This window comes from Coenobita brevimanus, chromosome 105 (genome assembly GCF_032717465.1).
Source record: "Coenobita brevimanus isolate Jiangsu-jjx chromosome 105, ASM3271746v2, whole genome shotgun sequence".
Taxonomy (NCBI): Eukaryota; Metazoa; Arthropoda; class Malacostraca; order Decapoda; family Coenobitidae; genus Coenobita; species Coenobita brevimanus.
In genome coordinates, this window is record NC_137058.1 from 552337 (window position 1) to 576102 (window position 23766).

Consider the following 23766-nt stretch of genomic DNA (forward strand, 5'->3'; position numbering starts at 1 on the left):
ATGCTACTTATATTCCTATCTTTAAAAGTATTGAAATTTTCGGTGTTTCACTTAACAGTACCCTCAACTGGACCTCTCATGATTGACGACTTGCTAAAACCGCATCACATAAGCTTGGATTATTGTATAGAATCTGCAGCTACACCACTGGCGAGCAGTTGGCTATAATGTCATGAGCGCCCTCAGCTGGAATACTGTTCAGTGTTCACCCTTGTGGAGTGGATGTGGAGAGTTGAAACAAGTGGATAAAATTCAGAAGAAAAGCCGTAAGAATTATTAATAACCCCGAAATCACAAATGAACTGCCTCCCCTACAAGTAAGGAATGTTGCCTCCCTTGCATTATTTTGCAGATACTTTTATGGCAAATGCTCAGAGGAAGTTACATGCATTGTGCCACCTCTCCACGCCTTCCCCCTTGCTACACGGGCATCTGGTAGCGCTCATGACTGGAATGTCAGGCTTCTGGTAGCGCTCATGACTGGAATGTCAGGCTGCTATATTGCAAAATTTCTGCTTATCAGAATTCTTTTATTCCCAGAAATATATCTCTTTGGAATTCACATCCCCAGAATAGTTTTCCCCGAAACTTCAACCTACAGCAGTTGAAGTCCAACTGTTAATTTTTTTTTATGAATGGAGGACCTGGTGTATGGATTATTATTAATTTTTTAAGGTAAATGTATGCTTTACTTCCAGCAGCAGAAAAACCTTACCAGTTCAGTTCATATTCCTCCAGTTTGTCCATTCATCATCCAATCCTACGTTGCCCCATGAGGAGCGTAGGAGCCCGGGGCTAAGCAAGTTGGTCCTGATACTTAAGATGAGAGTGACCAGCCTCACTCATCCCTGAATGGCGTTACGTGAGCAATAAACCCCAACTACCCTTTGGATATAAACCTTCACCGGCTCAATCCGACTGGAGCGCCGTTATTACCCACTAAACTACCTGGCGCCAAAATCTGGTTATATGGTTACCTTACCACCCAGCGTAGTAAGTGGTTTCCTGGTGTATAGGAAATCATTTGGCTTGTCACTCAGTGTTGAGTCACCCACAGGCAGAAAGAAGAGGAAAGAATGAAAGGAAGAAGAGGAAGTGTAAATTAGTTTATTTTCTGTATTATTCTGACTATTTTCAGGGTGGTAAATTACCTTTAATTGCTGAAAAATTACCCCCCTGTTATTATCATTACTCCCTTATGCCGTATCTACGATTGTTTCCAGTGTAATGGAAGAAACTCACTCAAAGTACTCAAAGATGTATTTCGTTTCCTAATTTCCCAGCTGGAGCTTTGGTTAGGTTAGGTTTGGTTCGGTTAAATTATTAGGTACAGTTGAGCTAGGTTAGGTTGGTTTAGTTAATTGTCAGCAGCAGTGGCAGGTGTAGGCTCTAATGAATAGCACGAGTTGTACTGTCCAAAACCGTGTGATTATAATAATTATATAAGTTAACCATAAAAAAGATAGAGAATGGAAGGATAGGAAACAAACTGAAGAAAACTTTTATTTCAGGGAAGACTAAAAAACGGACAAGTGGCATTCTCGCACGAAAGGAACAATCGAAAATCGAATAGCAACATAGCGTTCCTCTTCCCTTGCATTACCCTACCAGAAGAATATGTACACGCACATACATTCATAAATATATATAGCGATAATAAAGTCTGGGTATATTTGACTCACCTCTTCCACCAATAATAATAAAACCGTCTCTACAAGTAAACCAAAGCCCAATTAATTTTCTGATCTTCGATCTGTACAAGACAGTAAGATGCCTATTCCAGAGAATGTGTGATATGGTCACTCACCTTTAGCATGCTTGATACGTTCACAAAAGTAAGCATAGCCTACCCCGCCCTGCCATAAAAATAGCGGCCTAAACTTTCCTCCTAATAGCGATAAACTCCAGTCCAACTATCAGTTTAAAAGCATATTTACAACTTAATCCCAGTAAGTTTATTAGTGTGATTAGCCTGTTGTCCACTATACATGCTGCTGATAAACTGTTGGCCTATGGTCTTCAAGCTTAAGGTATTGAATCGTACATTTGATGACAGTGTATGGAAGAATAGGTCTGATCATATGCATATGCTTTTTTTTTTTTTACCCCTTGATGACTATATAGTCAATCTGGCAACTGGTCGGCAAAGTCAGTACCCATAAATTTGTTTTACCTCTAGGTGAGTCTAGAAGTGATCAGATATTGGTTGGACACTGGTCGGTTACCATGCGCTCGTGTTTACCTGTCCCATGCGGCCTGTTGCTGCAGTCGTGCCTTATGATTGGCTCAGGGATTTGGCAATACTGTAGCTACCATCTGCAAGCCATGCTGCACATTGTCACGCACACACGTACTGCAGCCGTCATTACAGTGAGCTAGAGGAAGCTGCTGTCAATGGCCTCGAGGCTCAGTAAAATAACAAAACAAAAGTATACTGCAGCATGTACAGGTGCTTACGTGCTCTAACATAAACACTAAAAAGAAAAGACCAAGTTAGTGCAAAATAAGTCGGAGGATGGTCAAGGACATTAATTTTCTTGAGTTAATTACTGGGATATGAGTTGATAATACCAGTTAATGTCACAACATCTTGGTGGTGGCCAGAGTTAAAGTTCAAGTAAGATGGAGGAATAGAAGAAGGGAAAGACGAGAGGAAGGAGTAGTTGCAAGGAGAGTGGAAAGGTTACAAGAGGATGAGAAAAAGGCAGAGTATAAGAGAGAAGTGGAGGAACGATTGAGCAAATATGAGTTGGAGCAGATGGGGGACGTGGAAGGTGTGTGTAGAATATTTACAGAAGAAATATGTGCAGCATGTGATGTGGTGTGTGGAAGGAAGAGAAGACGGAGGGGGGTGCAAGGAACAGCGTGGTGGACTGAAGAGGTGAAACGGGCTGTGGCACAAAAGAAGAAAGCATACAATGAATGGATGAGAAATAGGGGCGTGGAAGAAGTTGAGAGGCGGAAGAGAGAGTTATATGTAGAAAGAAAGACAGAGGTGAAAAGATTAGTAAGAGAGAGTAAGAAGAGAGTGGATGAGGAATTTGGAAGGAATTTGAGTGTAAAGTGGAGGGACTGTAAGAAAATGTTCTGGAAAGAGGTGAAAAGAGTAAGACAGGGTGGAAGTGAAGTTAGCAGGGGAGTGAAGGATAAAAATGGTAGATTACTAGTGGAGAAGGGAGAAAAAGTGAGCAGATGGAGAGAACACTTTAAGGAATTGTTGAACGTGGAGGATGGAAGTAATGCGAGTATAAGTGGCTGGGGAATGGCTGGAAGAAGGAGGAAGGTGAGAAGACAGGAAGAAATCAGTAGGATAGAAGTTGTGGAAGCAATGAAGAAAGTTAAATCAGGGAAAGCCCCAGGAATTGATGGAGTGTGTGGTGAAATGCTGAAGCATGGGGGAGAGATAGTAGTAGAATGGATGTGGAAGATGTGCAGATTGGCCTGGGAGGAAGGTAGAGTCCCGGAGGATTGGAAGTCAGGTATAATTATTCCCCTTGTACAAAGGAAAAGGGGAAAAAGAAGTGTGTGGTAATCATAGGGGCATTTGTCTTCTTAGTATAATAGGAAAAGTATATGGTAGGATACTTATTGACAGAGTTAGAGAAAGAACAGAGAAATTAGTTGGAGAAGAACAGGGAGGCTTTAGGAAGGGAAGAGGTTGTGTAGATCAGATATTCATTCTCAGATCTTTAGTGGAAAAGTTTCTAGAGAAGGGAAAGAAGTTGTATGCGGCTTTCATGGATTTGGAGAAAGCATATGACAGGGTGGATAGACTAGGATTGTGGAAAGTGTTAAGAATATATGGAATAGATGGAAAGTTGTTGAATGCTGTGAAGAGTATGTACGATGGTGCGAAGGCTGCAGTGCGTGTGGATGGTGAACTAAGTGAATTTTTCTCTTTGAAAGTTGGGTTGAAACAGGGATGTGTCATGTCTCCATGGTTGTTCAATCTGTACATGGATGGGGTAATAAAAGAGGTACAAGGTAGGGTAGTGGATGTTGGAGTGGCCCTGGTGAGAGAGGATAGTGTTTGGAAACTCCCTGTACTGTTGTTTGCAGATGATGCCGTGTTGTTGAGTGAAGACGAAGGGGAGCTGCAAGGCTTGGTGGATGAGTTTGAGAGAGTGTGTAAGAAACGGAATCTAAAGGTGAATGTAGGGAAGAGTAAAGTGATGGTCTTTGAGAGAGGTGAAGTCAGTGAATGTACAGCGAGGTTGGATGGTGAGGAATTGGAAAATGTGAGTACGTTTAAGTACTTGGGTAGTGTGATGAGTAAGGATGGAGGTTTGGAGGGTGAAGTGCTTGAAAGGGTACAGCAGGGAAGAAAGGTTGCTGGTTCTTTGAAAGCAGTGATAAGAAACAGGGAAGTGAGCATGGAAGTGAAAAAGTTACTACATGACAGTATTGTGATACCAACTCTAACGTACGGAAGTGAAGCTTGGACGTTGTTGGAAGGACACAAGTCAAGAGTGAGAGCCGTGGAAATGAGTTATTTAAGAGGAGCCTGTGGAGTCACATGGAGAGACAGGCTGACGAATGAGGATATAAAAGAGCGTTGTGGTGTTGATGTGGATGTGATAGGAAGCTGTTATGAGGAACACACTGAGGTGATTTGGCCATGTGGAGAGGATGGAGGGTCAAAGACTGATGAAGAGAGTGTATGTGAGTGAGGTGGAGGGGGAAAGAGGGAGGGGGAGGCCGAGGATGAGATGGAGAGATGGGGTGGAGAGGTATATGAGAGAGGGAGGTGTGAGTTGGGAGCAGGGGAGTGAAATGGCGGGGGACAGGGCGACTTGGAGGCGATTTGTTTGTGGCCACCCCAAACGGGATTGAGGGGTCTGGCAATAGATAGATAGATAGATAGATCTTTTGTTGTATAATTATGGACTCTGTATACCTCTACAACAATAAATATACAAAGAGGTGCGTGATAGTACATTGGCAATCTCACAGTACCTGACTGAACTATGTCAGAAGGTCAGAAAACGACACTGGGATAATTTCCTCGAGTCCACTGGGAGCACAAAGTCCCTCCAGGCCAGTGGTTTCCAACCTGTGGGGCGCGCCCCCCTAGGGGGGCACGAAGGGCTGCCTGGAGGGGTGCGAAGGCTTGATAAAGAGGGTAATTATATTTGAAAACTATGAATTATGTTGGAATTCAGTAATTTCTAAATATGGAGAAAATATTTCAGATATGAATAAGAAATCTAGTTATTTGAATATATAAACAATTTCAAAGATTAAGAATCTATGACATTTATTGACATGTGCCAACTCTGCCAGTAAAATACAGTATTTGAGGAAGGGGGGCGCAAGGAACGTGTCATTCAGTGAGGGGGGGGGGCGAGAATTAGAAAAGGTTGGAAACCACTGCTCCAGGGAGTGCGGTACTATGTAAACAGGATAAGAGGGAAAAATAAGCTCACAGACTGTGTACCAAACCCTGGTGACAAAGCCCGAGCTTTGATCACCCAGTGGGCCAATGCCTCTTCACAGTCAAGTTTGCCTGCCAGCATAGAGAGAGCCTTGACCACCACAGGCCTTTCAGGAATTCCCTGGTTGATGCAAATGTTGATGTGGGGGACGACACCTGTCGTCCCATAACATATGATGAATTACTTTGTACTGTAAAACAAAGGAAAATCGACCGCACCAGGTTTGGAGGGTATAACTTATTCCCAACGCTCTCCTTGCCTCTTATCCCACTTCCCTGCTGGATTTGTTCAATATGTCATAGCAGACAGTGAATTGCCCACATCCTGGAAGAGTGCAGTCATAATTCCAATTCCAAAGTGCTGTAGTGGTTATCGCCTCATTTCCTTAGTCAGTTGTATCTGTAAAATGATGGAAAGAGCCATCCTCAATAGGCTGTTGTGCAAGGTTGGGGATTAGTTGCCTCATAAATTAAATGGATTTTTGAATGGGAAACCAACGAATGTCTGTTTGGTACAGTGTCTCAGTAATACAAGAGCCACGTGCAGGGCTTTCATTGACTTGAAAGGGGCATTTGATCAGGCAAACAGGAACGTAATTTTGGAAGAACTAGTAGCCAGAGAGTTTACGGAAAATTTCTTATGTGGATAAGATCCTCTCTCTGTCACCGGTCACCCAGAGTTTGGTTCCAGGGACAGGTTTATGATGAAAGAGATACTGAACTGGGCACTCCACAAGGTGGTGCTCTTAATCCTGTGCTCTTCAGTATGCAAATGAACAAAACTGCAAGCCACACTTTCCCACCAGGCACGGAGGTAATTATATATGTTGATGACATCTTACTCGTGCCAATCCACTTCTATTTCATGTAAAGCCCTGCAACATAATTTGAAGAATGTGTATGTATATGGGACTCGTTATTAATTAATCAAAAACTAAATTTCAGAGATAGGATAAGAGATGCAAACTTCCTAGTATAAATTCTGTTAAACCAGAAAGAGTTGTTTCCTATGAATTCCTTGGGATCCAGCTTAGCTACCAAAAAGGCCTAAAATGCACTGATTACGTTTGTAATCTGTCTACCTAGACTTGCACCAATGCTAGTCTTGGCTAATTGGGGAAGAAGAGTTGGCATCTCAGTACTCAGAAGGATGCTGTTAGATCCTTGATCGATTATCCAGCCCCTGTCTTAGTACAACATAGTCGGAAACACCTTCAGAAAGTGGAAATTGTACAAAATGAGGCCACGAGGATTGTCCATGGGTTGTTCCAAAACAACAAAATTTGAGGTAATGCGGGCTGAACTTGAATTACAAAGTATCGTAACTAGGATACAAGAAACTGCGTCACTTACAGTTTTCATGATGACTAATTACGAGTCTGCTAAGACACTCACTGACGTACTTTCATAACAATACTCGTTCATCTCCAAACACGTATTTCGGTTGTATGTACAAACTCTTGAGCAACTTTAACATAATTACTGCTTGCATTAAATTAATACAAACACAAAGTTGGGCCACCTGCAGTCCTCGCAGGGTGACTCTGGACATAAACTCCGCAAACCTAAGGATCATTGGCTGCCATGTGAACTCAAATCCCTCTTCATGAAAAAGTTGGAGACAATAAGTCGTCACCACACTGTACACATATATTGTGACGGGTTTGTTCGTGGCACCAAGTCTGGGTGTGGGATATTCATAATGGATTATGAATCTCCCACACTGTGCGTGGACACTGTCATTTCAGAAAGACTCCCTGATTGTCTTTCCTCTACAAGGGCAGAACTATATTCAATAGAAGAGGGACTTGGTTGTGCAGTATCTTTATCTAAGGATGTACAACCATCCGGTATATTGAAGGCACAGTTCACAAGTCCATTTCACATGGATTCCTTCTCATGTTAACCCTCAGTGAAAAGGCTGACGATCCAGCTCATAAAGCTCTGTTATTGGATTCTCATTATATTAATGCTGAACACTGTACAGTTTTACTTTTGTCACACATATCGTCTGCTCTCATAAGTCATGATATTACTAGACAACTATTAGTAGTACCGCCATTTGCCAAGCAAGCATGGCAAATGGCACTACCTCTCTTCACTATGTATCTCAGAACACTAAAGTAACATATAGCCAAAAAGGTAGCGTTTATGATGCTGTTGTCAAGAGACTGAGATCTGGTTAAAAATGATAAGGAATTCACCGGAGAGGACCCTGCAGGCTACCATGTGCAGTTTGTATCATTATATATAATGGAATGTCCACTTACTGTGAAGCATAGAAACCCACAACTTGTTATGCTGACTGGGCAAATCTCATGGTTAATCAGTGAAAACCTGTTACTTCCCATTCTCCTTGAGTATCCTGAATTTGTCCAAAGCTCTAGAAACCACTATACTTAAAACATGTATAGTTACACATACAAATACTAGCTATTTTCTAATCTACCATACATTTATCGTCAACGCTCATTACGGTACTCATTACTGTGCATCTCTCGCTTGTATATTCACATAAAGCCTCATAGCCCTCTTCATAATCGCTAACAAATGTACTTAAGCCACTGTAAGAGAAAATGCTAGCGTGTACCAGTGAAAGACATGCATAAAATAAACAATAGTGGAGAGAAAGAGAGAAAGAGAGAGGTCAAGGTAGTGTTGGTGGGTGTTTTACTCACCGACCCAACACGACCCACTGATAAGGCGATGCGATGTCATAGGCTGGGGGTAATGTTGCTATGTTGTGCTTCAGTACTGCCACTTCTCTCTTCTATATGTAATGTATCTTATAAATTCCTTTACATTCTATAACGTGCTCTGACGTCAACATTTAGTAAAGGACGTGCAGCTACACCCACGAATATACAATCACTGACTGATTATGTATTTGCTGAAGAAGATCTATGGCAAGACCCACCACCTTCTTTTGTTGTATAAGTACTTTGTATACTTTTTCATGACAACGATAATTATTTCAATCAACAATAAATATTTCAGCCAACAATGTGTTTGGAAACGCGTAATATTCTGCCGTCATTTTATATGTGGTCTTTTACCCTTCGTAATCTAGGATTAGAAAGTATCTTGTAAAACATTTGCTAGCATTCATTTTTTTTTTTTTTAAGAAAAGCAAAATAATTTAGAATGATATTGTGTAGAAATAATAACAAAAGAGGGTAGACTGTAGAGGTAGTGTTGTTTGCCACCAGAGGGCAGGGCGGCGCCACAGCGAAAGTGTAAACAGTGAGTCATCTTCACTTCTTTGTGCACAATAACACCTGCAATATAAAATAGGTGAGTAGTGCGTGCATTTCACATTTTGGCATTTATCAGTATACCTCACTAACATGGAGCCAGGATGCATGAAAATGTAGTATTTGTTGTAGAATGATTTGCGTGACCTTAGCTGAAATTATTGATAGCAAAATAAAAGTGTAATGGACCAGTTATCTATATCAGTTCCCGTAGCTATATATATCAGATATTGAAAGTGAATGAACTGATAGTATCATAGTAACCACATAGTCGTTAATGGGTTATCAGGCAATTCTGAACTTGGCTATAAAAATAATTGATTGCGTGATTGACGAAGCTTGTCACCATTGAACAGAGAAGACGGAGGTTACACGTGTCCTGCTCCGAGCACATATATATCAATTTCCCTGCAAAGTGTGCTTGCTGGGAGGAAGAAACGTAAAGCCTGAGAGGAGAAATACCCAGATTAAAGATAAAATGTGCCTCTGAAAAATGTATCAGGTACATTGGAGGGTATGAATCAACTTAAGGATTTGCTTTACTCACCTGGTTGGCTACCTTTTTTTCACTGGTTAGTTAGGCAGTAAAAGGAGCTGCACAGAGGAACATAAAAAGGTAGCACAAATCTGCAGGTATGCCAGTCAGATGGGACTAAGGGCAATCTGATATTATCAATGGGAAAAACAATTATGTACCGTAAACTGGGGTGAATTCGGATATTATTGCAATAAAAAGTTGTTTAAATTAATTAATAATTAATGAAAAACATATTAGAAATCTGTTTGCTCCCAATTGTTTGTAATTCTTTACTGTACTTTCGTGTATAAAGATACTTAATATATCACGTGACACATACCGCATATATACTAAAAAGCAAACATATGTAAAAAGAATAAAATTTGAAACATTGGCAAACTTTCTTTGGCAGAAATGTTAATGAATAGATGCAGGAAAATCTTCGGTGCCCGGATGTACTTTCATGTGTAGTGTAAAAGTGCAAATTAAGTAATTGACGTTATCTTCTCAATTAATCTCTTAACTGGGCATTTAATGAAATTTTTAAAATTTTAATGTAAATTGGAGTCAGTTCGGACATGGGGTGAATTCGGACGGGGAGTATGAACGAAAAAGTAACACTTTTTACAATGTACAATTGCTTATAATTTGCCAGATGTGGATACTGTGTATAATTGGGTTCATATGTATCATTTACAGGTATACTCTTGAGCTTTTATGGTACTACCTGTTTAAATAAGGTCACCTAATGACTCGAACATTTAAGAAAAGAACTGGTGGAGATCAAGGTCCTTATTGTAGTGAAAAAGGCAAGCAAAAAACTGGTAAAGCCAAATAATCATGTTAAATATCACCTGTAACTTATAATCCATCAGTCTTCCAAAAACGAAATTATTAGTCAAGAAATGATTGTTCCATATACAGTAGGAAGGTTTGTAGCTAGATTTATCTTATCTATATGTGTTCTAATATGTTTTATTTAAACCAAGGAAAAAAATAAAATTGCTGTTGTGTTCAAATCTCATTATAGTCATTAGCTTATTTTGTCAGGGAGTGGCATTATTTTTGTACTGGAAGAACATTTTTTTAAAAGCCCCAGAGCATCCGAAATGGCCCCACATACATCTGAGACTAAACTGGGAACCCAGAGTAGTCATATGCATTCATTTTCTATGTATGTACGAATTTATACAGTGTGTCCGAATTCACCAAAGTTTGAGTACGAATTCGGACACCCATTACTATATTTGCTATAATTATATATGAAACGTTTTAAATTTTGTACTGCTATGATTCGATATCCTAGTGGACCAGCTCAACATACAGTACTTAAGATCTTGGACTAAATTAAAAACTAGATTACATGGCACAAAAAAATGAAAAAATCGTCCGAATTCACCCCAGTTTACGGTACCTTAAGCAGAGTAAAATAATACTAACAAGGTGTATTAATGGGAAATTCTGTTAATATTGCAGTGAATAGAGAAATTTCAAAGTAGGGTATATAGAGAGGAAAGGTGGGTTAATGGTCAGTGGTCAGTGGGGACCGAGAGTTAAAGGAAAAGGTTAGGTACGAGTCTAGTCAGGAAACTGATAGAGAAGAGAGCCTAGGTAAGAATGTAAGGCTGACTTAATTGAGCAAATTGAACTGAGCAACAATATCATTAGATAAAGAGTTCCACAGACTGATGCACTTAATCGAGAACCTCCTCCTAGCCTCTAAATAGCTATTAGAGCGAAGAATTTTAAATGTATGCCCTTGCGTGCCCAATGGGGCTGCCAAAGTAAAAATTTCAGCAGGATGAATACTACATTCTTGATGAAAAATTTGCCAATATTTTAGCAAATCTGCACGTAATAAGCACCCATGTACAGAGTACAAATAAAGAATCCTGTATTTCCTGCTTCCTGTGACCTCCAGTCTTTCAAACACAGTGTGTCCAGGCATCTCGAAATGATGGGATCTTGAATTTGGCTCTCTCTTGTATTTTGCTCTTCCCTTGGAAGGAACAGTTAATGCGGGCTCGTGGCCTTTGGTTCCTTCTTCCTCTCATAAAAAAATCCATCCCATCCATCCATTGTCAGATGCCACAATCCCGTAAGGGATAAATAAATAAATAAGGAAGTTCGGTTAGTCAGTCTATGATGTGATGCCTGTAAGGTTTGGTTTCACCTGACTGCAATAAAATGAAAAGAGATTTGCTCCCAAACGAAATAGGTATTTTGCCATGGTTATGGTTACCTAACATGACTATAGATGGGATTAATGCCAAAACAAGGCTTTTCTAGTGATTTTTGGCTTAATTAGTTGAATTTTTCATCCACTTCTGTTGAAAACAGAGGCTGCCACACTAACTCTTTGTAAAGACACTAGGTTAGATAATATCTTGGAAAGTTAAGTTCTGAGGAATGTTTATAGATGAAAAGTTCTTAAAAATAATAGGCCCTATAATGTAGTCTTCCTGGTTTGTCCAAACATGAGTTTGCTTTGAGGGTAAATATTTACCAAGGCAATAAGTTAGAGGAATAGCAGAGTAATTTACCACATATGTTTGCACCAGGTTCTCATAGATCAAAATTGTCTTCATCTGAAGTTTTTTTTGTGTGATGCATTTAATTGACATCCATTACCATTGGAATAAGGATCTTTGTTCAATGCAGTTTCCATTGTAACCATAATGTAAGCCTGTTGGTTATGAACAACTTGAGTGGTGTTTAAAAACAGAGAGAGGGAGGAGGAAAAGGAAGTGGGTTTGTGACTGTCAGACTGCAGGACAACCGTGCAGGGTAGGCAGAGCTGTAACCCAGAAATGATTCATTTCCAATAGCAGTGAAATTAAAAAGACAAAGCTCGCTAAAACACGTAGGGAAAAAGAAATGTTAAGTTTGAAGTGTGTATTTGTTTGAAACTACAAGTTTTCCCAGTACAGTAAACTCTTAATTATCTGGTGTAATTCAACCAGGCCCTGCACCAGATATTACACAGTACCCTCCCTATCAGCTCAATATTCAGCGTCGAGCTGGGTATTGTGTTATTATCTGTCTTAACCTTCTGTCTTAAGAACTTTCCCCAGAGTAAAAGATGAAAGTTAAACATAAAATACAATCAAGTAATGATAAAATACTGCAGTACAGTAATACAGCGCTGGTTGGCTACCATTTATGAGCCAATTGATACACCTAGATGCCGGATTTTGCGAAGAACCACCAGTTACATCCCGTTGTGGCGCCAGATATTGCATAATTTCACTGAATACCTAACAGAACTGAGCCAGCATCGCCAGATATTGTGTTGACAGATGATTGAGAGTTTACTGTATTTTGTTATAACAGTAGCAATAAGCCTAACATGCAGATGATAGAAAAAATATACTGTAGTAAGTTACTAAGCTTACAATTGTTCCCCTCATTGTGAGAAACTAAAATTGTTGTTAATCAGTGTACGACAATCCACCGTAGCTATATAGCTAAGTAGAACATGGTGGAGAGACATGAAGGAAGTGTATTAGAGAGAGCTAGATGTACTATAGGAAAGATCATTACCATACAGTGCTTAGTAAGCACAGTTTTCTTTTTATTTTTTATGAGCTGAGTAAATGTGGTCATCTAAAATGGTAATTATACTTACCATATCATTATTTTTTTTTTCTGGCAGGTTAAGGAAGATGAGAGAACAAGTATATCAGCCAACCACCACAACCCTCGGTCCTGACCGCAGCAAGACATGGCTGCCATCATTCTTAGCACAGAGCTCCTCTGGGAGCTTGTGGTCACGTACCCTTATCCTCATAATGTCAGTCATGTTTGCAGTCATGGGACTGGTAAGTGGGAGTTGTCCAGTTGTACCATGGTTGATCTTTATTTATTGCACTGCTTCATGTTTACCATACCGTACATTTCAAATCTCCATGTCACCTTGTCCCCTGCCATTTCACTGCCCACCGCCCACCCCACACAACCCTCTCATATACTTCTTCATTCCATCCCTTCATCTCATCCTCAGCCTCCCCCTCCTTCTACCCCAATCCACCTCACTCACATACACTCCCCTCATTAGTCTCTCACTCTCCATCTTGTCCATGTGGCCAATCCACCTCAGTGTTTTTCTCGTAATGCTTTCTGTCACATCCACATTAACACCACAGTGCTCCTTCGTCTCCTCATTGTCATTCTGTCTCTCCGTGTAACTCCAAATACTTCTCTCAAATAACTCATTTCCACTGCTTCAGGGTTGGCATTGATTAAATCATCATTCTGTCTCTCCGTGTAACTCTACATGCTTCTCTCAAATAACTCATTTCCACTGCTCCAGGGTTAGCATTGATTAAATCAAATTGATTTAAGAGAGGGGGGGTGTGAGTTGGGAGCAGGGCAGTGAAATGGCATGGGACAGGGTGACATGGAGGCGATTTGTTTGTGTCCACCTCATAAGGGATTAAGGCGTCTGGTAATAGATGGAGAGATAATAATTGATTTTTTGCAAAAAAAATCATAATTTAAAAAAAATAATAATGTTTTTGAAGTGGTCGGTGGGGGTGCTAACCATCCACTCACTCGATGTAAAGCAGCTTTGGGTGTCTGCCCACTCCTCTCTTCCTTCCTTCCTCTTCTGTCGTTCTTTCCTTCATTCTTTCCTCTTTCTTCTGCCTATCGGTGACTTTACACTCCCTCTTCTGTCTTTCTTTCCTTCTTTCTTTCCTCTCCCTTCTGCCCATGGGTGACTCTACATTGAGTGACAAACCAAATGGTTTCTTGTATACCAGGATACCATTTACCATGCTGGGTGGTAACCATATAACCAAACTGTGGCACCTGGTGGTTTAGTGGGTAATCAAGATGCTCCAATCGGCTTGGGCTTGTGTAGGTTTGGTTTGGGTTTATTGCTCACGTTATGCCACTCAGGTATGAGTGATGCTGGTCACTCATCTTAAATGTCAGGACCAACTTGCCTAGCCCCAGGTTCCAACACTTCTTGTTGGGCGACATAGGATTGGATGATGGATGGGATGATTTTTTTGATTTATTAATCTAAAAGTTAACAAAAATAAAATTTGAAGATTTATAAAAGTTGTGTATAAGTTTGTGGTGGCATTCATTTATTCAGATACTTAAGCATTAAGTTAGCAGATTTTGGAGATTGGTGCCATTAGAAATTGCTACATTATATTACAGAAAAAATATTTTTACATTTGTGTAACTAAGTATTGAAATTATTAGTACATCTGAAATAATGAGCCATAAATAAAAAACCAGAGCCATAAGACTAGGTAGGCTATGCTTGGTCACTTAAGACCATGTCACGGGGATTCAGGTGTGACGGACGTCTCAGTGTGCCACACCTTATTGCACCACACTGGAAAGTCGACTTATCACTCCATAAGATCCTTCTCCAGTCCTCAGTGGAAAGATTTTTATATTTTCTTGCAAAACTGAGATGGGCAGCACATATCTTGCGAGTCAGTAGAGTTTTCCTGATTGGAGAACGAAGATAGAGGTCCAGATTTTTCTGGCAGTGCTCTTAAATGGTGCATTCTGCAACACCTCCAAGGAGGGTGGGGTTGGTCTGCTTCAGTTGTCTTACTGTAATTCATGGATTTATCAGTACTTCCCTCATGATAAGCATGTTAGAAGCTGGTGAAGTCTTTCTGGGATGCCATGGCACTGATTTATGGGTTGGAATTTCACTTTGAGGCATATTCTTGGCTTGGCATTTGCAAGGAGGCTGAATACGGCTGACATGCTCTTCCCTATATGCTGACAGATCTTCACCAACATGTTTGCCTCCCTCAGGACAAGAATCCAAGCCTTCTTCTTTTTCTTCTTTTTTTTTGGGGGGGGGGGGATGAGATTCTTGTACCCATTTCTGAGGTATGGATGGGCAGCAATGGGACAGACAGTGAAGGAAGTAAAAAAGAAGGGCACTGGTCACTCATGCAGCTGACAACAAGCTTGCTGTCTCTAGTGTGTTCCATGTGGCATTGGCACTCGCCACAGTCCTTGGTGATGAAAGCATTATATATACTGTATGTTATTTAGTACCATAGGTGTTCTAAATGAAATATAAGCTCTGTATGCTTGTAATTGAGGCGTTATTTCTTTCTTATTAGTTTCTTGAGGCTAGAATAACCTGGATTGTGGTAGCATAGCCTTAAGGCCCAAAAGGAATAACATGGATTTGTTGTTACCAATACCATTCTCAACCATTTTGAGCCTATTGATTATGGTAAAACCATTCCATATGTCATGTTATGTGTATAATGGAAGTATTAAGTATTAGTATTCAGTGCACTGTCTCAAAGCAACTCTACACTTGCAGAGTTGGGAGAAACATATCATCAGATAAATATATTGTACTGTGTTGATTTTTATAGAGTGTTTGTATCAGTACAGTATGTTTATGCACTAACAAGAGGAGAAGTTACTTGGCAGTGGTAACATTGGGTCCTGCCTTTCAGTATCCCACTCTTTGTCAAGCTTCAGAGAGTATCCTTCTCATATTTTTTTGTTGTTGAGAGCATGTTGAGAGGATGGAAGAAGACAGTTGGGAGTGGAAGGTGAGAAATGTGAATGTTGGGGATAGGGGTACAAGAGTCAGACTGAAAAGAGCTTGGATGTGACCTCAGGGATAAGGGACTGATTAAGGAGACTGCCAGAGATCAAGCAGTTTGAAGAGTCACAATTAGGTGACTGAGGCTGACACATGCAAGCATGTTTACCCTTCATGAACAACACAGTACAATTTTGTCACATAGGTATACTTCATGTAATGCCTTTCATTGCCACAGCATAACTCATTGTTGTGATGATAGCTACCATAAGTTATAAGAAAGGTTAGAACTGACCCCTATTTGCAACTCCGTGAGTTACGCCTTAGTAACGTATAATGTTTTTGTCTCCTCAGGTAATGATAATTGTTGGTACCACATCATACCAGTCATATGAGGAGGGTTCAGTGAAAGAAGTGAACAGCACAGCCTACATAATCATTCTTTGTATGGGAGTTTTGCTGGAGGTGGCTGCCATTTTTGCCATTATATTCTACATGAGGTGAGTTGTCTGCTTAGGGGTTTTGTGATGGTTTCATAGTTAACTTCATTTTTATTTCCATTGCAGCTTTAGGATGGTTTTGCTAAAATGGCAAAATCATTGTGTCTTGCTCTTTTGCTTGAAAGTCAGATTCAAAAGAAACTAATAATAAAAAGCACAGTATACAAAATGCACACATAAGACAACCCAAGGCATGTTTACAGGCTGAAAGTCAGTATTGCATCAAGTGAGAGTCCATTGAAATTCCAGATACCTTTGGAGCCATCATGACTGAATAAAATTTCTTGTCTAATTTGACTTCATTTTGATTCCTGGGCTTTACTGCTGTAAGTGTAGATAAAGTCAGATGGCCTTCACTAATTCTTGCAGAAACACCTCTTGATTCTTGTAGATCCCAGATGGTGATGTGTGCCTACAATATCACAGACTCAGTTGGGCTCTTGTTAACACTGAGGAAATGGAGTGGGGTGGGAAGATGCTGGAGCAAATCTTGATTCCTGTTTACTTGAGTTGGGGAGGGAAGATGCTGGAGCTAATCTTGCATAGAAGAGTATGTTGCAGTGTAATGATGTCATCTTTTCTCATTTTCAGAACCATGGGCTACTATATGCCCTGTTGCCCCGGAAAGATTGCTCGTATCAGAAAAAGGCTCCATCAGAACCAGATGATGGTTAATGGCCAGGTAACATTGAAATACCTGTATCTGTTAGTTTGTGGTGGGGTTTCAGATTGGTGGGTTTTATACTGTCAGTGCACACTTTACCCCAACTTGGCCTAAAGTTGTCATCTCTCCACTTTGAATGCTGAGTAGTGAATTAAATACAGTAACACTAGAAAATTACAGGTATGTTAGTCACAGAGAAGTACCCTGAGCTACATGGATCAAAGTGCAAAAGGACAAAAATTTGGGCCAGGTTAAGGTGAAAGAACCAGCAATTACCAACCTAACCTCGAGCCCCTGTGCTCCTGTTATGCATAGGAATAGAAAGTGGTTTGGACATATGTGAGGATGAAAAATAAGTGACTAAATTTGTAAGTGTAATTATAGACGTAAAAAAGAGAGAGGGTAACAAGTTATTCTCCATTGAGTAAGGAAGATACAAAATCATGCACAGTGATGTTAGAATGTGTAGGAGTTGCAAAGGTGTCACCATTTTATATTACTGTGTATAATTAATTAATTGTTACAGCTGGTTAATGCAGGAGAACCAGTGTCTGCCCAGTACTGTCCCCCAACCCAACCAGGAGTCGGCAACACTCCACCACCACCGTACACTGATGTCTCAGAGGAACAGAGACTTATGGAGGAGAAGGCAGACTTGGGGTGGGTTATTTATTAATTATTTTTCATTTCTTCACCACAAAAGAATTATGGGCATTACAGTATTACCTTACCCAAAATCCTTGCTATATGTTGATATTTTTACATTCTTTTTTACTCAGATATTCACAGTAATTGTAGAATAATTCCCTGTTAAAGTTCCATTGCTAGCTGTTAAGCCAGTTTGCCAGTACCCCCACATTAGGCTATAGTACCATTTATATGAGAAAAGTTGCACTGTTTTGAAACATATCAACATATAATAAGGATTTGCTGTGTAGTGTGATAATAATGGTCTTTTCTTACATTGTGTTGCATTCACAGGTGTGTGTGTGTGTGTGTGTGTGTGTGTGTGTGTGTGTGTGTGTGTGTGTGTGTGTGTGTGTATTTCTTTTTAGTACTCTTTATACATAATGTAAATTTAATATTAACTTCAGGTCAGACAACAACAGTGATAATTCTCATCTCAGACTTACAAAGCTTATTTATGCAGAAGGCATGAATTCAAGTAACTGTGATCCAGGGTTAGTCAGTTAGAACAGTCATTCAGCAGTATGTCTAGATGTCCGTTTGTCTCTTCTCAGGTGAAATTTGTGAGACACCTGGCTTTGCATTTAGTGTACTGTCAGGGTCATGAGTTCCCTTAATAATCCATCTCATCTACATAAATCATGGTGGCCACTTTTCTTGTAGACTCATTGTGTCAAAGAAAGTCTGCTGTAGACAGACTGTTCCAAAACTCTCAATTTAAGACTGTTTGCCATCAGAGGACAGTGAAGAGTAAAAATGGTGGATTATTAGTTAAATTTGTCTCCCTGCCAGTATTTGTAGCATATTCATCAGTGATTTTTTATATGCCTTTCCAAATACAGAGATGATACTGAACGCATTCTTGAGGAAGACCCCCGCATCGTCCTGACTCCCCTAAAGCCCCATGAAGAGTGTTAGAACCCTCACCCCAGAAACCCTTGGTAGAGCCACCCTCTCCTCAGGTAATGTAGTTATATATCATAGTCTTCTAATGACCTGAATGCCTTATTACATTAAGTGTTGATAAGTGCAGAACTGTAGATGGTTATTGCCTTCCTGTGTTAATTTCTGTACAGGTAAGTGTTTTATATGATAGGTGCACATTACAGAAACCTTAGGAGCAATTGAACCTTTGAAACATTGCTTTGAGGGTAATAATTTATAAATTCTGTTGACAAAGATGTGGAGTAACTATCACAATATATCCATGGAACTGTCCTTGAAAATACAGTAGTCCCTCAGTGATCTGACGTAATAGAGCCAAAGGCATGTGTGGATAGTGGCAGTGTCCATATACTGAACAATATCCCCCCTATTATACCTAGACCCTACCTATACCTAACCTATTTGTACAGTACCTCTGCTTACTTTGCCGGTGTTTTCCAGTCATTCAGGCATATTTAGACATCAAAACACACATAGAATATCAGAAATAATATTTAACCAAGAAATCTTAAAAAAAAAAAAAATGATAACCAAACAAACACCCTACCTATACACAACTGTATGTACAGTACCCTTCCTAATTTTGGCAGTGTTTTCCGGTCATTTTGCCATACTTAGACATCAAAATACACACAGGAATATCCATAATAATTTTAAACCAAGGAAATCATGCAAAAAAAAAAAAATGAAAACCAAAAAACACCCTATTGTATACACTACTGTACAGTATGTTGAAGTGAATGGATCTTGAACTTGGCTTTCTCTTTATTCATTTTTCTTTGGAAAGGACAAGTTCTGCAGGTTGTAACTGTGGGGACTTTCTCATTGCTGTAGAATGAAACTGAGTAATACAGAGTAGGCTAACTGATTTTTTTTTTTTTAGTAATAGATGATAGTCATCTTGATACTCTTTACACTTCATTTATCCTTACATATTCAGCTGTGAATGCTTATCAGACTTCACTCTAGTTGTTTTAGCCCCATGCTTAATCTGAGCACGAACCTGGTGGACTGGAGACTGAAGGTCACATTTTGCAGCCTACCATCCTGTTTGGGCAATAAGGGGAGTTGAGAGTCATTTATGTAACTCCTACCTCCTTATATTTTGCTATCATAGGAAGGCATTACCTCCAGCACACAGTCTAGTTAGAATGGTTGAACAGAGAATGTTGCATATTTTCACAGCTCATTTTGGTCTCTGAGTTGCTGGGTAGAGAGAAGGGTGGTGTCTCTGCCTGGCTTCCTTGCCCCACTTGCTTCTGCCGACCCCCTCACACCCAGCCTTGTGGACGACTCTGCGTGGGACCTGCACTCTGAGGAGGGGGAGTCTGGGTCATATTCTCATTCGCTGCAGAGCTTTCGTAACACCTCTTCCTGAGCTGTTTATTTTGCCTCTTACACCTTAATATTCTCTGATATATTACTGACTTAAACTGTGTCAATATTATGAAAACAATAGTACAGTTGTAGTTGTTTCAACCCCAGGCCTATTTGAAATGTGAACCCAATGGACTGCAGGCTGAAGGTGTCCTCCTACTGGAGTCCACCATCCTCCTCTTGGGATATTGGGAGAGAGTTGAAGAACATTAAAGTATAACTGGTTAGCTCCACTGGCCAGTTACATCAGTGCCACCACATGAAGGCATCTCACTCCAGCACCATTTGAAAGATATGGTATACAAGAGGATACTGAAGTGTATCCGGTAATGTGTAAATATATCGCCAAGGAAGAAGTGCTCTGAAGTCTGCAGTGCCAACGAGAATACAGGCTTCAGATACCTACCACCACAAAGAAACTCACATTCCTCGTCTTTAATGACTTGTTATCTAAGCCAAAGGAAATTATTAAAAATGTATTTGCAATCTAATTATAACTGCTGCTGGCTAGTTTATTCATAGAAGCATTATATATAAGCTTTTGCTGGGATTGCTTATTTTTATGTTAATCCTATGATATTTTGAAGTGAATGACAAGTTACAGTAAAAGTTCTCATTATCTGCTGGAGACAAACTACACTATTAGGAAAAGGTGTACTGCATATATACTAAAAAGTGCTGTAGTTTATTGGTGTGGTATTTATTGGCTTTATTAATACTTCTGCTGAGAAAGGGGCAGAATACAGAAATCTGCAGGCAGTCCCTGTAATGGATTACCCTTTTTAGACTTTTTTTTTTTTTCTTCTTCTTCTTCTTCTAAAGTCCTTATGTTGCAGACAAATTGCAAATTAATGTTCCTTTCGCTACGTATAAAGCTGAATTACCAATTTCCTTTCATTCAAAGTGTCATGTGTATGAAAAGATATTTGATATTATTGGAAGACACAACAAGGGCTTGATGTTTTTTGTTACCATATAATTTACCTATATCTGGAGGTGATTATGGCATAACACCTCTATGAAGTGGTTTGCTAGTCTTTATTGCAGATAATTTATGCGTTAGATACTGCGTAGGATCAAAAGGAAAGCTTCTTGGAAGTTTTTTAATAAATGCCAGTCAGATATGAGGACTGTTACGGTAATAATATTGTAGCTACTGCTGGAGATGTTAGCTGGCCTTTCAACCCCATTTGTAAGTCAACTAGTGTGATTAAGAGTTTCAGTGATATAAAATGAATGGAGTACAAACTAAAAATGAATGGTAATGTACATTCCTGTGTTGTGTTGTGCAATGCAGTATTATTCCTCTGGGCTCTCTTACACTCACATCAGAAATTGCTTTTGCATTTTCTAATCAAGTGTGTCATTTTCCTTTTGTCATATATTGTTATGCTCACATATACATGTAGATGAATCACTAAGAGGTAGTACATAGTGCAACTCTTCCTGTAGTATTATGATTATCATCCATGACAGTTATCTTGTAAATCAGCATTTTGTGGTGTGGTAATGTGCTTGTTTCACATCTTTCATCTTTAGCTGTAAATTTACTGCTTTTCAGCCTAAGTACCCTATAATAATAACTCTCATTCATGTTTGTATTGCCTTCCATTGATTTTTTTTTTTTTTTTTTTTCCAGAAATTAGTGAACAGATGTGAATTTTATTATTGGTGTTAATATCATGCAGTAGTTCAGGAGTGTAGAGCTTGAGTTAATAGGTTATATAATTGTAGTGATAGATCTGTGTATTACCATTATAGTTTTGTTATAAACTATGCAGTTTAGTATTCATTATGTATCTGTTTATGATTAGCTTGTCCCAAGATGAGTGACTTAGTGGTGTGACATCTCTCATACCTTGTGTATAATGTAGGTTTATGGAGGGCAGATTGCTTATTTTAGTGAGTTTACTACTGTGTTGCAAGTATTGAATGCACAAGCACTCCAGGAAACTTTGTCGTTAAAACATGCATTACTGTGTTGGATATACTAATTTCAGTACTGACTGACCAGACCCTGTAGTACGACCTATGGTGTTTTGTCGCAATATTTTGTCATGACAATAAAATGATGAATATATTATATTGAGCAGTTTTTCAGCTAATTGAGGATTGCAATTACTGTTACAGTGATATTGTAATACTGTATCATAGTTGTTTCATGTGAATTGCAGTGGTGTTTAATGTTAATAATCAAAGATGACTGTTTATCCTTTATGTATTTAGACTTGCAGTTATTTAAAGTTTGCATAAGTATATATGGTACCTTTGTGTAGTAGTGAGCAATTTAGAACTGCCCTTAAACCCATTCAACACAGATATGTGTGTTTCATTTTATTCTTGATGCTGTCTCCAGACAGTTTTATGGAATTTTGGGAGACTTTGGGGGATAGAAGATGACAAAGTTCATTTTTAAACCCATTACTACTAATGATGTGTCCAGAGTTACCAAAGTTTCCTGGAGGTAGCCAGAATAAACTAGTAAAATGAGTCACCAGAGTGAAGGGGTTATAGGGATTATTGTGTTGTTTTCCTACTGCACCATCTTGCATTCATTTTGCTTGGAGTACATTTCAACCGTCCATTATCAAGTTGTGATCATTGAATGAAGCTGCTTTTCTAATAACTGAACTGTAGTTGAATTCACATAGTAACATAGAGAATAGCAAAGAGCTTCAGATAATCCGATCCTGCCATTTATATCACAGTGTGTCAAGCAGTGAGTGAAATTGTGTACAAAGTATTTTCTCAGGCCAAACATTAATTTGTCGTAATGATTAAAAATTACCCTTGTTATCACTACCTCAATAAGAACACAAGTCTTGAATCCAGACAGTCAGCAATATGTTGGAAATAATTAGCATTAGATTATGTAGAGACAATAGAGTCCAGTTGCTAGAAATTAAACTAAATTTTTGTAAGGTGTTACAGTTGTTGTTTGCTGTTTAAAGTCTATCTATTAGTGGTTCATTCCATTAAGAAAACTTGCTAGTGTATGTTATAAATTTGAAATTGTTCAGTATTCATTGTTTGACTGTACACAAATACTACCCAGTGCTGGTTATATTTTTCAGTATTTCTGTATGAAATTTAAGATAGGTCATGAAACGGTAACGTGGGTGTCATATTTTGCAGTCATCCTGAGTTATCTTAAGAAAAAATTGTCGAGCAATAGATGTGCAGGAATCATTTTAAGTCATCTTTTTAGAAGTTCCTTTTGCTATAAAGTCCATTGTAAGTTACACAGAAACCATATTATTGCTCCACTGCCCCCTGTGAATCGATTTGCTAGTTGCCCTCTATTTACAGTGCTGATCTTATGGAATCTCCTTTTCCATTTCTCATCTTGTTCTTTCTGTCACATTAATGTCCTTTCCAGTATATAAATCATCTCCAGACATCTATATCATATGTCTTATTTAGTTAACCTTTAATTTCACTTTTCCTTCTCTGCCATTACTTTTCTCCACCTTAGTGCCATGTGGCCTTTGTTGCATGGCACTATAGTTTTCATTTTATCACTCAGTCATTCTTGTGAGAGAGGTCATAATAATTTGGAACACAACCTGACTTAATGAGAGCTACCTGTACATTTGTAGAGCGTAAGGTTTTAATTATTCTTGGATGTAGCATTGTAATGTTCTGTTAATCACTGAACTGGGTATTAAAACATTTTGTTGAAATCAGGTTCTGTGTAAATTTTACAACTGGTAGCCTTTTACAATATTAGAATCACAGAAAAAATGCATCCTGTGTCTGAAGAAAACTAGGTGACAGATTAATGTTGTGGGAGAATATTTATTTTGGAACTCTTACACTGCTCTTATTAAGAAATTTAATG

General features: G+C 39.2%; 1 protein-coding gene across 1 annotated transcript; it reads left to right on the forward strand.

Annotated features, from left to right (window-relative positions):
* Nucleotides 1-8661: 8661 nt before the first annotated feature.
* Nucleotides 8662-19881, forward strand: LOC145416308 (uncharacterized). Its single transcript, XM_080285309.1, has 7 exons — nt 8662-8728; nt 12861-13026; nt 16107-16252; nt 16844-16934; nt 17443-17576; nt 18446-18565; nt 19734-19881. Exons 2-6 carry the CDS (start codon nt 12871-12873, stop codon nt 18519-18521), a joined length of 603 nt encoding a protein of 200 aa, XP_080141435.1. The 5' UTR covers nt 8662-8728; nt 12861-12870; the 3' UTR covers nt 18522-18565; nt 19734-19881.
* The last annotated feature ends 3885 nt before the right edge of the window (nt 19882-23766 follow it).